The sequence below is a fragment of the Esox lucius genome, chromosome 3, assembly GCF_011004845.1.
Source record: "Esox lucius isolate fEsoLuc1 chromosome 3, fEsoLuc1.pri, whole genome shotgun sequence".
Taxonomy (NCBI): domain Eukaryota; kingdom Metazoa; phylum Chordata; class Actinopteri; order Esociformes; family Esocidae; genus Esox; species Esox lucius.
In genome coordinates, this window is record NC_047571.1 from 22,958,089 (window position 1) to 22,973,273 (window position 15,185).

Here is a 15,185-nt window from a genome sequence, read left to right on the forward strand (position 1 = left end):
TTGATAACTGAACATGCAGAACAGGAAGTGTCTGTAGATTTGATAACTGAACATGGAGAACAGGAAGTGTCTGTACAGTTGATAACTGAACATGGAGAACAGGAAGTGTCTGTAGAGTTGATAACTGAACATGGAGAGCATATGTAATGGAGCCAAATGCTCATCGGTCAACTTCCCCTATTCTACATCTATTAAATATGTAAATACTAAATTGTAAATGTATCAGATAGTCTTTCAACTCACATTTGACTGACTCTACCCAGGGAGTGAGAAGGGTTGCACTGTGCCAACCCCTCCACCAATCTAATCGCCTGAAGCTCTCCTGTCCTCTGCCCTCCACACAGCCATTGGTCAGTATGGCTCAACTCTTTAGTTTTCATGCATAATTCAGTTACACTCACTCTCACTCGCAGTGAGGTCTTTGAGAAAATGTCTGCTGCAGGTTTCTTCCCTCCTATTTCTTCCATCTTTTTTTTTCTCTACCTCACTTTGTTGGCTAATGACTCCAGTGTGGTGTTAAGATCTTGGATTTTGGCAGCCTTACAGGATTTGTGGGCAGTGTCCCATATGGCATCAGAAATAATCACTACAAAGTACACTACAGTATATCTCCCCATAGTCCCACAACCCTGGTTTAAAGTAGTGAACTTGTAAGAGAACAAACATGTTGCCATTAAGGACTCACCCTTGGACACGTGGCTACACTTCTAAGTGCTGTTATTTTTAGGTGCCTATACAATTATGTATGCAGGTTGTAGCCTACCTGGGCCGTCTCTGTTTCCTGGCCCTGTCATCCTAGACATTAGAACTGCGTCCTATTATTGCACCCTATTCTCGTGTGCTACGTTTGAAAACCATTTGGAACACACCCTAGCTAACCCTCCTCAATCAATGAACTTCAAAGAGAGATAATCAGGGCAAAAGTGGGCTGGAGGAGTCTACCAGGAAACTAAATAGAAAACCATCTTAATAAAGTATCACCACATCAAAGTCAATCAGTTCAGCACAGAGATTATAGACTATTGGTAGCTGTAGCTGGCATCAGTTAGATGGGGTACAGCGGTTAAAACATACCAGCTTATCATGTTGGTGACCATCCATTAGCTGACTTCAGATGGTGTTCAGATGTGTGTAGTTTGAAGGTTTCTTTAGATGGTCATTGGTGACTATATATAGACAAACATGGGATGGAGATGACATATATACGTTGTGTTCCCCTGCTCTGAAGATACATGCAGCAAAATATTTGTGCAACTGTGCAGTCAGGCACCAGACGGCTAGAACTGGAGAAAAAAATAATAATAATTCCATGTGGTGTAAGATCTGGCATGCATCAACTGATCAGAGGAACACAGGGGTTCTGAGAAAACAGCACCGCTCATAATCTGGCGTACTGGGTCTGGCCCGGACAGCCTGAGGATCCAGAGCACCATCTGCTGACTAAAGAAGGAACTGCAATAAAGTCAAGCTCAATTTAGGGTGAATCTCTATTCATAGGGAGAATCTCAATTCTTTGATTTAGAAGAACATTTTAATATCTTTTCTGGGCCTCGGCAAGATACACTTGGACATAATTTGCTGAACTGACATGCTCCTCGACCACTTAACCCTAATTGGCCCTCTAGATCAGGGCTACCTAATTGGCCCTCTAGATCAGGGCTACCTAATTGGCCCTCTAGATCAGGGCTATCTAATTTTGGTCCTGGAAGCCGGAAACAATTATGATTTTTGTTTGTACGTTTCTTTGTAAGTTAATGGCAACCCCCTTCGTGTCCTCGGTCTTAATCAATCCAAAAATATTATTATATTTTGTTTATTCTCTATTTCTTTTATCACAAAAGAAAGTCTTTGAAATGCAGACTAGAATTTCTGTATATAAACTGTACACAAAACCAAGGCACTATACATTCAAAATTCATCAAGTGTTTTTTCACAAAGAATTCCATGCCGTTAAAAAAACTACTGTAATTTCTCATGTACCTGTCAAGTAGAACCACCTACATATGACTCTGCTGTACAGCGTAGACAGAATTGTGACAGTAACAGGTACAATATGAAACAAAGGTACATAACTTGGCATGTTTTGAAACATCATAGACAAGACAAAAACACTCCTACTGACACAGATATTACACAGTACTTTTAAGTTGCATACACTGTCCTAGAAGATCTCTCTTTTACATAAATACAAATTCTGCAAAATACTTCAAAAACACACGACAGTTAAAACACTACCCAGAGACCACAGCAGCGTGTGATGCATGATGTCATTCTGATGTCCATGGCAAGAAGCTCCACTTTAAACACGTTTAATTATTAGAACAACGAGGAAGCCTTTTCATCAACATCCACTGTCCTCCAAGAGTTTTACAGAATCTCCTTCCCGTTTTGCGTGGCGTGAGCGGTGTCATATTAAGTGCTGAATGGGGACTAATGTCTCACAGGACATTCAAACACAGTGGGGCACCATGTAACAGAGACAGACGGAGCAGGTTCTGCTCTGCACAGTAACTGAAAAAGCCACACTCTGTGCTTAGCAGGGCTTACGTTTTATTACAGAGATTCTGTACATAGCTGAAAGGTAAAAAAAAAAAAACCTAATGCTACACGAGGCCAGCGAACCTCAACCGATCCTCACCCCCGTTCTCTGGTTCTGTCGTCCCCACCGTGACCCACTCTGAAAAGCGGGTCCTGGGTGTGTTCTAGAGAGGACAGCTCATAATCACGATTGGAACAGAGTGACACTGTGGTATCATTCCTTTGGGAAACCATGTGTTTGACACGGTTCCTTTGATTCCCTTCCGCCCAAGCCATGTGCCTACCTCTCGAGTGCAGCCAAACACCATGTTTCTGTCTGTAGAGCGCTGATGAAGGCTAGAGCAGAAACACATTGGGTTTTATCGGCTTCATCCAAGAGTTGCTGAACGTACTATTCCCTCCGCAACCAGCGGTTACCAGCGGTTACCATTACACTAAAACAATCCTTTAGCCTTCTTTAAGTTCACTTGCTTCCACCCAGGTAATCCTTCATACTCCTCTCTCTTCATGTCCAACGCTTTCTGCATGGGGGAAAGAAAGCATCAGTTACTGACGGTGGGAGAGAGCAGGACACTACAGTTTACCAAGAGTCAGGGTCTAAAACAGTGTCAAACAATGTGAAATAGTGGACCATCGTTCATCATCATGATGGAAGTTCAAAATGAAACACCATGTTCACACTGAAGAAGAAAAGGTCCTGAGACCATGCTACAAAGACAGAAGTGTTCCACTGTGCTCCAACTTTCTGTGAGGAAAACAAGGAAAGACAGGTGGAGTGGAGGACTGCAGGTGTAGAATGCAAGCAGGACAGGTCAGAGGATGGTGGAGAAGAAGAGTCAAATAGCGTGGGTGGAGGTTATTACAGCAAGGACGCTGTGTGCTTGAAGAAGTCAGATCACCAGTGCTCATTCATCATTGTGTCCGATAAAAGCTTTAGAGGCATAGATTCACATTTACCTGAATCCCCTAGAACCCAGCCTGAAAGGTGAGACAAGGAGTTTATTACAGTGATATTAGACATTAATGAACATAGGGTTGAACGTAATAACGCTAAGATAATCACTTACATGACACCAGCAACGCATCAAGCATCTTAGAGCTGATCTAGGTTTAGCTCCTCCCTGTCCACATAATCTTTTTCTTTATGATCTGAAAGTTAAAACTGATCATAGATCAGTGCTCTGAGAAGCAGTATTCATCCATCCCTGGCCTCTCTCTCATTGACATGCTACAGACCCTCTGTCAGGGCTGCTATCCCCATGGTAACCAAGGTCACACTATAAGAGGGCAGATGACCCCCATGAGAGAGAAAACTAATTTCCTGAGTACACAGAGGGAGCTGCCTGACTCAGTTCACTCTCATTGTGTGTGTGTGTGTGTGTGTGAACGGGGTTAGTTTTTGACTATATAAATGTGAACAAACATGGCTCCAAACTGGTTAAACCAGGAAAATGAGAAAAATGGGAAAATGTATCTTTCTATTCATTTCTTTATTTCTATTTGTTTCTGTGAATACTCTCTCCCTATGAACTCACAGGGAGAGAAATGATCGCACCCAAATTGGAGGTGAGGTAATATGTGTAAAACAGTCAGTCTGTCTGTGTCCACAACATCACAAATGATGGTATTTCTACCAGGATCCACGACAACAGCAGTAATCACAGAGGACACATCTGAGACAAACACCCCTGCTCTGTCAGTACAGGGCACACCTAGAGAAACAGATAGAGAGACAGACAGACAGCTGTAGACAGACAGACAGCTGTAGACAGACAGACCGATAAGACAGATAGACAGCTGTAGACAGACAGACCGATAAGACAGATAGACAGACAGCTCTAGACAGACAGACAGCTCTAGACAGACAGACAGATAGACAGACAGACAAGACAGATAGACAGCTCTAGACAGACAGACAGCTGTAGACAGGAATACTGACAGCAGAAGACAGACTTCTCACAAGATGTTCCACTGTTCAGTTGAGATCCTCACCTGCGGAAATACCCTCTGATCTCGACGTAAAAACATGGACACACATCATATATAGAAACCGACTTTAGACCAAGTCTTAACTCACCTCAAAGTCCTGGTCTGACAGGTAGATCTCGAGGCGGAGGGGGTCTACCCCCTCAGGCAGTGGGCGTGCAAGCAGCTCGGCCAGAGGATAGGTGTTCTGACACAGTCTGGCCAGAACGTCCTCCACCAGGATGATCTGGTTACAAACCTCTGCCTCCTGACACACACAAACACACAGAACACATCACCCCAACGTCATAAAGGAGGATGGAGGACGTGGAGTACTGGAGGGTGTGGAGTACTGGAGGGCGTGGAGTACTGGAGGGCGTGGAGTACTGGAGGGTGTGGAGTACTGGAGGGCGTGGAGTACTGGAGGGTGTGGAGTACTGGAGGACGTGGAGTACTGGAGGACGTGGAGTACTGGAGGACGTGGAGTACTGGAGGACGTGGAGTACTGGAGGACGTGGAGTACTGGAGGACGTGGAGTACTGGAGGACGTGGAGTACTGGAGGGTGTGGAGTACTTTTCAACCTGTTAAATATGGGAGTGTGTCTGTGTGCATTTCGAGTAAAAGGTTTGTGTGTATGCGAAATGGGCTGTATGGTCAGAGTGTGTGTGTGTGTATGTGTGTTTGTCTGTCTGTGTGAGTGGGAGCTGTATGGTCTGAGTACATGAGTGTGTACACACTGTAGTGTAAGGCAACTGTCAGGTCAGAGTGTCAGTCTGTGTGTGTGTGTGAGAGTAGAGGGAGAGGGGGGAGCTGTGGGAGTGGGGTGAATAACTCTCACTCTCTCAGTGATCTCTGCGATGTCTTCTCTGTGCTCCCAACTTGGGAACATGTTGGTGAAGGTCAGAGGTTCCAGACCAGCATGGATCAGGTACGACTTCTGAGGCTTCTTCTCATTCTTCTCTGCAGGAGGAAGTCAACCCATTGTTCTAATACGCTCCACCCAATAACAGTACAAGGGTCAGTACAGGGGTCAGGGTTAGGGTCAAGGTTAGGGTCAGTACTAGGATCACAGGGTTAGGGTCAATACCAAGGTCAGTACCAGGGTCAGCAACAAGCTTAGGGTCAGTAACAGGGTCAGTACTGGGTTACGGTCATTTTAACTTTAGTCTATACAGGTAAGTAAACTGAAATTCCAATAAAATAATGTAAGACTGCAACCGTGAACAGAACAATAAAGCCAATTTGTGTCGACCAACTTACAGTACATAGACCTCTCTGACTGAACTGACAGAAACTATTGAGGCCAGGGATGGAGAAGACGACGTTATCAGGCTTCTTACCTTTGCAGTACTGCAGGACCGTTTCCATGGCGCACTTCCTGTCCATGTCCCATCGTATCCTGGCGGAGCCGGGACTCTCGCTGTCCTGGGGCCACCAGCCCTGCCACAGGTACACCTCATGGAAGTTATCCACCAGGAACAATGCTGCAGGAAGAGAAAACCATGGAAGTTATCCACCAGGAACAATGCTGCAGGAAGAGGAAACCATGGAAGTTATCCACCAGGAACAATGCTACAGGAAGTGAGGTCATAACATTAACAATGTCATAGGGTCATGGTTTTGCCAGCGTACGCCCACGGTGATACAGTTCCCACATCACTCAGCAGAAAGTGCTCACCAGGCTGAGAGGCCTGGTACAGATCCTCTTGCAGGAAGGGCAGTGAGCTGACCAGGTCTGAAGCTCTGGAGGGGTGGAAAAACTCAGTGGCTACAAACTCCCCTGATGAACTGCTCAGCTGGAACAACCGAGGGGTGAAGTTGAATTTACCCGGGTCTGAAACACGTACAAAATGGTATGACAATGTATGTAAGAGGCTGATTCACAATTCCCCCTGCTGTCACACTTGAATTGTGAATTACGGTTCATACAGTGTCTGTGTGCATGTGTCTGCGTGCGTGCGTCTGTGTGTGTTTCTGTAACAGCCCCATACCTTGCAGCATGCAGTCATAGGCCATCCGGTCTTTCTTTCCAAGAGCTTCCCAGAATCCCATGGGCTCCGATCCCTCGTCGCACTCCGTGACGGTGACGATGCTGCTGCTGTGAAGCCCCGCCTCCAAAGGACATCTGAAACACGACACTCACGGTTCACGCCACACAACGACGGCTGCACACGCAGCAAAGCGTCCCGAACGGTAACCCCATTCCCTACGGACACTCGTAACAAGAAAGAAAATCCCCGAAGAGACTCACTGCTCTTTTATCCGCTGAGCGGCGGCGAGGCCCACCAGGTGTGTGTGCGGCTGGGCCTTGCAGCCGTGCCACAGGTAGATGAGAGCCTTGCTGACATTCAGGAGGATCATGGAGCCGCGGGAGCGCAGGCTGCTGCAGTGACACGCTACCTCCAGGAGGTGGCCCTCTACCGGAACCTCCCCCCTCACGCAGTACAGACGCCACTCGGCTGGTGACAGACAGGCGGAGTCAGTGCGATACACATGCGTACACCCACACTACCGATGAGCGCCAATCAACAGCCGGTAGAGCCCGTCGCATGGCGCACGTTCACAAATATGGCTGGACACGTCATGGAGTTTTGTACCCTTAAATACAGTAGGGCTTTGATTAATTGCTAGACAAACTATTGACAGGGCTGAGACATCCTAATGCTGATTTACCAGAAGTTCGGATGCGTTGTGACATTGTCATACTGCTTAGTAACAACCTGTGTCCAAGGGTGACAAAAACTCTCTTCTAACTTTCACTCACTTCCTGTCCCATAAAGCATAAAATCTCATCTTTAATAATAACCAAATCTTCTGAGGACTGTGACATCATGCTGCTTAATAAGCAAATAAAATTAGGGCTGTGACATCATTCTGCTTAAAAAACAACTCTATGGCGCCACTCTGCCAACCAGATTAAATCCTTACTCTGAGAGTTTTCCTCCTCTTCCTCTCTCTTGCCAGCATGTATGATCATCCCCCCATTGAAACACTGGAGGAAACAGGGGGGCTCCTTTCCCTGCTGTACCTGGACCTGTTGGGAGACAGAGGACACGGCTCAAGCCCATCATGTGTGTGTACCCATAGCTGTTCTCAGATCAGTGACCGTAGATATATGTCTGCACGGATCATACACAGTGCACTGCAAAACAGAACATGTTTGCCCATCTAGAGCACTCTGACCCGGGTCTGGGTGCTCACTTTGAAAGAAGTGCCCTAAATAGGGATTAGGGTGCCATTTGTGCTGCGTTTCCCCTACCTGTGCACCTCTCTCCTCATCCAGCTCCACCGTCATAAGCGCTGACGTTCCTTTCTCACTCACAGTGCAGTTGCGACCCTGCCAGAAGAAGTACGAGCACTTTTCTTTGCCAGGGCCAGCGCTCCTCTGCTCCGGGTTCTGCCTCTTCCCCACTGCGGTGCTCACCATGTACTTCCACTTCACAACATACGCGTCGCCCTCATGGAACTGGCCTATGCTTTGCTTGGGCAGCCGACTGGAAGAGGAAGAATTCAAGTAAAACAAAATACCACATTTGATTTACCTGTATATACGGCACAGTAGTGTGTTTCTAGTGTACGCTGCTTTGGATGCAAATGGAAATAAGCTGGTCAACTTTATTGTGCTTTTAATCCACTATATTTTCTAGATATTGTACGTGCTGAGGAGCTCTAACGGCGGAAGCAAATCTTTACAGCATGTCATTTATATGCGGAGTAAATGCATTAATCATTGGCTGAAAGTAACCTGTAGTCAAACTCCAGGATGTGCCAGACATCCACAGAGACCGTGCTGATCTCCAGAGTCCTCATCCTGTCCTCTCCTTCCACAGCCCCGTGTCCTCGGCCCACGTTCACCCCGTCCAGCACCGTGCTCACCGCCGTCTGGAGCACGGGCAGCATCAACGCCGCATCATATGGCCGGCACTCCCTGCTCGGTGACTCCTGACAGACAGACAGAGTCATTCAGAAAACCACTAGAAAACAGACAGAAGGAAGTATGAAAGGAATAGAGAGAGGGGAGGACTGTGGAGATAGAGAGAGATGGTTGGTATTGAGAGAGGAGAAGGAGGGAGGAAGCCAGGGACAAAGGAGAGAGTCAGTAGGGTATACCTTCTGCTCACTGACTTGCTCATTGGGGCTCTTCGGTTGTGGTTTAGTGTCTGTCCAGTCCAGGAACTTTTCTTTAAACAGAGTGGTCTCATTGTGCTCCGTCAGCCTGCCGAAAATGGCCCAGTCCGGACGGCCCTGGCCCTTCCTGTAGATACAGACAAACAAAGAGAGAGAGAGAGAGAGACAGAGAGAGAGAGAGAGCAGCCTTTAGCAAAAGTCCTTCACACATATGAATCTAGGTCAAACAACCTCTGAGGTAAAGTTTTAGAGAGCAGTGTGTGTGTGTGTGTGTGTGTGTGTGTGTGTGTGTGTGTGTGTGTGTATATATCTGTGAGTGTTGTGTGTGTGATCCAGGTGTATATGTGGCAACCCAAAGTCCTCACAAAGGTCCCCACAAGGTATTTTGGCAGTTCCCCAATAAGAAATGTGATTTCAGACTTAGGGTTAGGTTAAGTGTTACACATCTGGGCATAGTATTAGATTTGGGATTTCTTTAGGTTACCGTTTAGGGTTAGGCATTAGGGCTAGGTTAAGTTTAAACATTAGGTTATTTAGATTAGGGTTACTGTAAGGGTTAGGTTTAGGGCTAGGTTAAGTTTAAACATTAGGTTATTTAGATTAGGGTTACTGTAAGGGTTAGGTTTAGGGCTAGGTTAAGTTTAAACATTAGGTTATTTAGATTAGGGTTACTGTAAGGGTTAGGTTTAGGGCTAGGGAATAGGAAACATGGATTTCGTTTTTTTAGGTCCCAACAAGGACAGACAATATTCATGTGAGTGTGTGTGTGTGTGTGTGTGTGCGTGCACAAGTGCATTTGCTTTCATATTTTCACGTGTGTGTGTGTGTGTGTGCATTGTTGGCCTGCCTGGGTATGAGCGCGTTGCATCCTCCAGGGTCTAGGGGGTTGATGTCACAGCAGGTGTAGTCAAAGGTTCCATTCCACAGGTGTTTAGCCAGCTGGAAGGCTACTTTCCTCTGGGCCAGAGTCACTTCTTTACCGTGCCACACGTACACCTCACTGCCAAAGTCAAACACCAGCACCTGCAGGGCGACAGCCACAACAACACAGGCCAGGGTGGCACCAGAATTGGCACGGAGTAACAGCCAGGGCACAATGACGCTGATGGGCGTGGCTGAAATAACATGAAGCTCATTGATAGGTGTCGCCCTGGACCAAATCCATACGGCGTTCCGATGTAGATGTGCTGCTTCGAGAATCAGTTCTGCCCTTCAGGGCACAATTATTACAGCTACATGGACTGAGGGAGACACAATCGCTGCAAATTCACTTGAAAACAAGCGACAGTTAGTTCTTTAAAAAGATGTGTCACTAGTTTTTGACGAGGCATTTCTTTGCAGAGAACCTGAAACTCTGATGAGTCCAGTCACGTACCTCTTTGGACTCCAGTAGCGTGCTGCTAGGGACCTTCCCCCACTGGCTATCATCAGGAACCAACTTGTCATCCACCAGACGGAAGATACAGTTGGTCTCCACTATGGCACTCTCAAACAGCTCATCCTCCTCTGGTGGCCCCGCAGCTGTCCGTTACAAACACACACATTAGATATCTACATAAGTCCAGTAAGATGAAGACCTCCCATAACGTAATAAACCCCAGAGGTCAACTGTCTAGACCGCCAGACAGCGTGACTTATACGTGTTCTTTTAAACCTAGAGATCTTGTTTTGTTACTGTCTGCCACTGCAGACCGGGGTTCAGTTCCCCCCTCAAACCCTTCAAATTGCGTTACCCACGTTTCTGTGTTCTCTCTGATATTTTAACAGTCTCCTGAATTACGCAAATGTAAAAAAAAAATCAATAAATCACTTGTTGAAACTGCATTCAGCCTGTAATTCTATCATTGCTTTTCCCACAGCAGATTTTGGGAGCAGACCGAATAAGAGTGATACTCTGACAGCACTGCTTACGCTGGTATGTTTGCTGCCCTCTCAGGATCTTCCAGAACTCTGTGGCTGCGGGACTCTGGGGGTTGACCCCCTCCTCGACAGTCTGGACCTGGCTCGCCCTGCAGCCCAGGTCCCTCTTAGTCTGGATGAATGTGGCTAGCTCAGAAGCCTGCAGTATGACACACACACACACACACACACACACAGACACAGACACAGACACACACACAGACAGACAGGCAGAGAAAATGTCACCACTTATTGGTGTACTAGGGTATATACTACATGTACTATGAGTTTAAAAAAACAAAGTAGCCTCCGGGGATATGGAGCAAATGTCAGCATTGGTCAGAAACTGTCAACTCCACACAAACCCGTTCCATGGAGAATGGGTTGTATGTCCTGTGCAGCAATTAGAGAACAGCATTACCTGAACAGTGTGTCTGCGAGTGAGTCCCAAATGGCACACTACTGCCTAAAAAACGGACATACATTTGACCAGGGCCCATGTGGCTAACCCTTGTCGATGTAAATAGGTCTTCTACATAAGAAGAAATCAACAATCAGTCTCCGCGGAAGACGTTTAAAAGAACACAACGGGGTAACACAAATTCTAGGCAAAATGCCTTATTAAACATCTGCCTACCCCCGTAACCCCAACCTTCCTAATCACAGATAATAGCCCAGCGCAGGGGACCAGGATTAACGCACAAGACATTTCCTTAATCCTGGAAGGAATTACCAAATATTGGCAGTGACTCACTTCAGCTTTCTTGCCCATCTTCTAAAAACACATAAAAACGCACACAAAAACAATCAGGAGGATGGAACTGACCTTTGCTTTCTCAATGACGTTAGCGAACTCTCCTATCCACACAAAGCAGTGTTGAGGAGTAACCAGGAGGAAGCAGTCTCCGCTGTTTAGGGACACGGCCCTGGGCTCCACTAGTCTGGTCTGGACGTGACGACGGCCTGGGGAGTGAAGACAGAGGGGATGGATGTATCTCAAATGGCACCCTATTCTTCATACAGTCGTGCACTACATGGCACCACATTCCCTATGCGGCGCAATACTTTTGAATGAAGCTCCAAGGGAGTAGGGCCCAAAAGCAGTGCTCTTAACGGGAAACAGGATTGAACGTGCTAATCAGGAACACAACTGATTGTTGTTACGCTATGAGGTAAATGGTTACAGGATCAAAACTATTCTGCTAATCTTGGCTGGATTTGTTTAGTCTGTAAGGTGGACAAAGGGTCATAACCGATACACAGTCAATCGCATTCCTGATACGGCGTGTCTGTGTGTGTTTGTGTTTGTGTGAAACCTGTTTTAACTGTACCAATATGATTCCTTCTCCAATTGTCATTCATTTCTTCTTTAAATAGTATTTCCACTCTGCATCTAGTGCTCTCTAGCAGGGTGAACACAGATGTTAGCAGACCAGACTGGACCGTCCAGTCTGCATGCCATACTATGACGAATAATCCCAACTGAGGGAACCATGTCTGAGAAAAAAACCTCAGTTCAAGTCTCAAATTGTTCCCTACTCACTATAAAGTGCACTAGTGTTGACCATCCATATACGTAAGCCCTGGTCAAAAGGAAGGGAACCATCAAGGGAACAGGGAGCTGGATGGAATGCTGCCTGAGATGTGATGCAACATCCTACTTCAATGAAGCAGAGTTCACCAGAAATAACATCCCTTTGCCTGTCGCCACCTGTCCTCATTTAGGAACCGTCTGGCTAGGGGAAATCATCTGTTCTCTTCTCATTTTACTGTGACATCTAGGTTGTCTCAATGACAAAATATATGCTGTTTTTTAACTGTCAAAACCAACCTTTTCAGATGTTATAATACCTCAAAAGATTACTGGTTGTGCTGAGTATGTGTCCCAAGCTATCTGTCCTGTAGATTCAGCTAGAGGCCTACATGTAACAAAACAGTAGACTACTGACACATCACGGGGACATTAACCTGAGAGAAACACTGAAGAATGTACATTTTGTAACAGACAGAATGAAGCAGGCATTTTGAAACAGAAACCAGACGTTAACGCGGTAGACGTCTAACCTTTGACCTGCATCAGCATGACGTTCTTGTAGGGCACCGCGCTGTTGTTGGACATCTGCTCGGAGATGTTGACACTCCTCAGACTCACGTTGCTGAAGTTCTCCTTACTGGCCAAGCCCGCCATGGCCGCGTCCGAGTACTCCGAACCCTTACCCACTATGTCACACAACAAATGCGTGTTAAGGCCGGACCGAATCACACGCAAACACAGACACTCCTGCTGGTCTCTGCCGGCACACTCACGCACTCACTCTTCTCATCCTTCATCCTCTTGCTCTCTATGAGGCCGATGTTGAGCCTCTGCTCAGTGTACTCCTGTCTGATGTCCTCCCTGGCCGCCAGCATCTTCAGGGGGTTCCTGGACGACTGGACGTTCCTAGATGGTCTCACAGCTCGTTTGTGCTGTGCTATGGCGGAGGTCAACCTGCATAAGTGGAGGGGGCACGTAGCGTAGTTGCAGCGAAACTCCATGAAATCTAGCCAGCTACACCCAATGCCACATGTCTGATCTTAGCAAAGTACAATACATTCTTAGACATAATGGTGACTAAAGTAAACCTGGATGTAAACCCTTGCTAGTTAGTGTTTCTACCTTACTAGATTATTAAAGGGGATCCTTATTGGTTAATGAAGGGAAAGGGTCCATCAGCAATTTGTTTATTATATTAAAAAAATACGCAATTTGAATAAATAGTCCCAAACTACTTGCAGTCATTAAAGTTAAAACGGAACAGGAATTACATTTATGGTAACATTTTTCAGAAATCTGGATAATAAACTTCCTGAATTTCTGGAAATACGTTCTAAAGTTCTCAGACATTTTTAACCTCAAACAAAAGACATCATTATTGTATTATTGTTTACTTGGGCGCCTGAGTGCCAAAGATGGCGTCAAAGTCTTCATCGAACTCGATCCTGCTGGGCATTCGTGGAAAGTCAGCCACGTGGCGATAGAATTTAGAGAAGATCTCATCGTCCATCCTCATCACCTCCTTCACAGCCTTCTCCGTCACAGTGAGGGTGGTCTCCTGAAGACCTGCCACTAGCACAGACACAGTAAAGTGAGACTTGTCCAAGCCAGAGCTGACCGTATTGCAGCGAAGTAATACTTGATTAAGAGATTAGCTTCCTTTCTCCTAAGCCTTACCGTCTGGATCTTCAATATTTGATCCTCTGTCTTACAACACTGTTGAAATGCTCAACTCAAAAGCCATGAGAAATTGTTTCATGAAAGCTTCAGCAGCTTCACCAACCTTTACTGTTCAGGCGTCCCAGAAATGTCTCCAATTTATCCAGCTTTTTATCCGACTCCAAGTTCATCTCAGGTCTGGCTTCAATTTCTGATGGGTTAAACATCATATTAGAAAACGGAGTTCAACAAAACCCTGACAAATACATGTATGAAAGATTTCTAGAATCAGGACTGAATAAGAAGTAAATCTATGAATCCTTCAACCAGGATTTCTGGGTGGGTAATTTTTTTTATGACTGACCCTCCTGTGGTTTGATAGCAGTCACATGACTCTTCAGTTTAGTGGAGACTGGGGACAGGATGGGGCTGATAGCTGAGGAAGAGGCTGTCAGACCTGCAAACATAACCACACGCACACACACACACACACACATTTGCATATTTGCATAAAAAAGCATACAGCACCATCCAGTAGAAACCTCTGGCTAAACGTTGTACATCATGCTAATATCTTGGAATATTGGAATCAGGTCATGCGTTGTTTGTTATTGATGGTTATGTGGAGGATACGCTACTCCTGGGTCTGAAATACATTATTCTGAAGCGTTATTTAATAGGTGCTGGACTTAAAGTTGACAGCGTTCGACCGTGGTCTTACCTTTCCTGACCATGCGTGCGGCCACAGTGTACTGAGTGGAGTCGTTGGCGACCCCCTTGCCTTTAGACACCCAGGCCTCCTCCCGTGTTGAGATCATCTGCTTCCTCTCCTCTATGGACATCTGAGCCTGGTTCTCAATCTCCTCTCCCATCCTCTAAACGCACAAACGTTACGAACTGTCACATACTGTTACATGATAACACTGTGAGTTGTTTTGCATACAGTTACAGCACACTATTAAAAACTGTTACAACGTTAAATAATTTTTCATGCGGTTAAATATTAGGTACTGTTATATATTGTTAAAGCTTTTAAATATTTTGGTAAAAAACAATTTGTTCTGAAGTATTCCCATGAACAAAATAAGATACAATAAGTGATCTTGTCTCATTGTAATCCACTGCCCTTGACCATAAGGCTCTATGGAGGGTGGTCAAGATGGCACAGCGCATCCCCAGGACTGACCTGCCAGCTCTGAAGGACCTGTACACCCAGAGGGCAGGAAGAAGGCCCTGAACATCAAGGACAACAGTCCCCACAGTCGGTGCTATTATGTACATAGTCATTGGACTGTATCTATGTAACACCTCATTAATTTCCATGGTAATATTTTACTAGTGTATAATTGTTAATATTATGTACGTAGTAATTCTTTCATCATTTGTTATTCCATAATGTACCATTGAACTAGGGGAGTAACATCAACAGCTGAATGCTTAACAATGTTTGTATTGCTGATT

At 45.8% G+C, this 15,185-nt stretch overlaps 1 protein-coding gene across 5 annotated transcripts in view; it reads right to left on the minus strand.

The window, feature by feature from the left end:
• Positions 1-1,797: 1,797 nt before the first annotated feature.
• Positions 1,798-15,185, minus strand: part of LOC105024582 (supervillin) — a 49,467-nt gene continuing 36,079 nt past the window's right edge. For 3 of the 5 annotated variants that reach the window (XM_029116888.2, XM_029116887.2, XM_029116889.2), the window contains exons 23-43: positions 14,446-14,599; positions 14,089-14,181; positions 13,849-13,935; positions 13,460-13,637; positions 12,847-13,019; positions 12,596-12,751; positions 11,358-11,494; positions 10,544-10,691; positions 10,008-10,153; positions 9,480-9,655; positions 8,615-8,759; positions 8,250-8,446; positions 7,764-7,998; positions 7,433-7,538; positions 6,756-6,963; positions 6,496-6,629; positions 6,183-6,338; positions 5,845-5,988; positions 5,343-5,464; positions 4,616-4,771; positions 1,798-3,059 (exon numbers count right to left, since the gene is read on the minus strand). In XM_029116888.2, the coding sequence (XP_028972721.2) occupies positions 2,973-3,059; positions 4,616-4,771; positions 5,343-5,464; positions 5,845-5,988; positions 6,183-6,338; positions 6,496-6,629; positions 6,756-6,963; positions 7,433-7,538; positions 7,764-7,998; positions 8,250-8,446; positions 8,615-8,759; positions 9,480-9,655; positions 10,008-10,153; positions 10,544-10,691; positions 11,358-11,494; positions 12,596-12,751; positions 12,847-13,019; positions 13,460-13,637; positions 13,849-13,935; positions 14,089-14,181; positions 14,446-14,599 (3,138 nt within the window). In that variant the 3' untranslated portion in view covers positions 1,798-2,972. Of the gene's footprint in view, positions 3,060-3,495; positions 3,517-3,605; positions 3,688-4,615; positions 4,772-5,342; positions 5,465-5,844; positions 5,989-6,182; positions 6,339-6,495; positions 6,630-6,755; positions 6,964-7,432; positions 7,539-7,763; positions 7,999-8,249; positions 8,447-8,614; positions 8,760-9,479; positions 9,656-10,007; positions 10,154-10,543; positions 10,692-11,357; positions 11,495-12,595; positions 12,752-12,846; positions 13,020-13,459; positions 13,638-13,848; positions 13,936-14,088; positions 14,182-14,445; positions 14,600-15,185 lie in introns of all 5 variants that reach the window. The other 2 variants (XR_003777812.2, XM_029116885.2) reach the window with 2 other exon arrangements.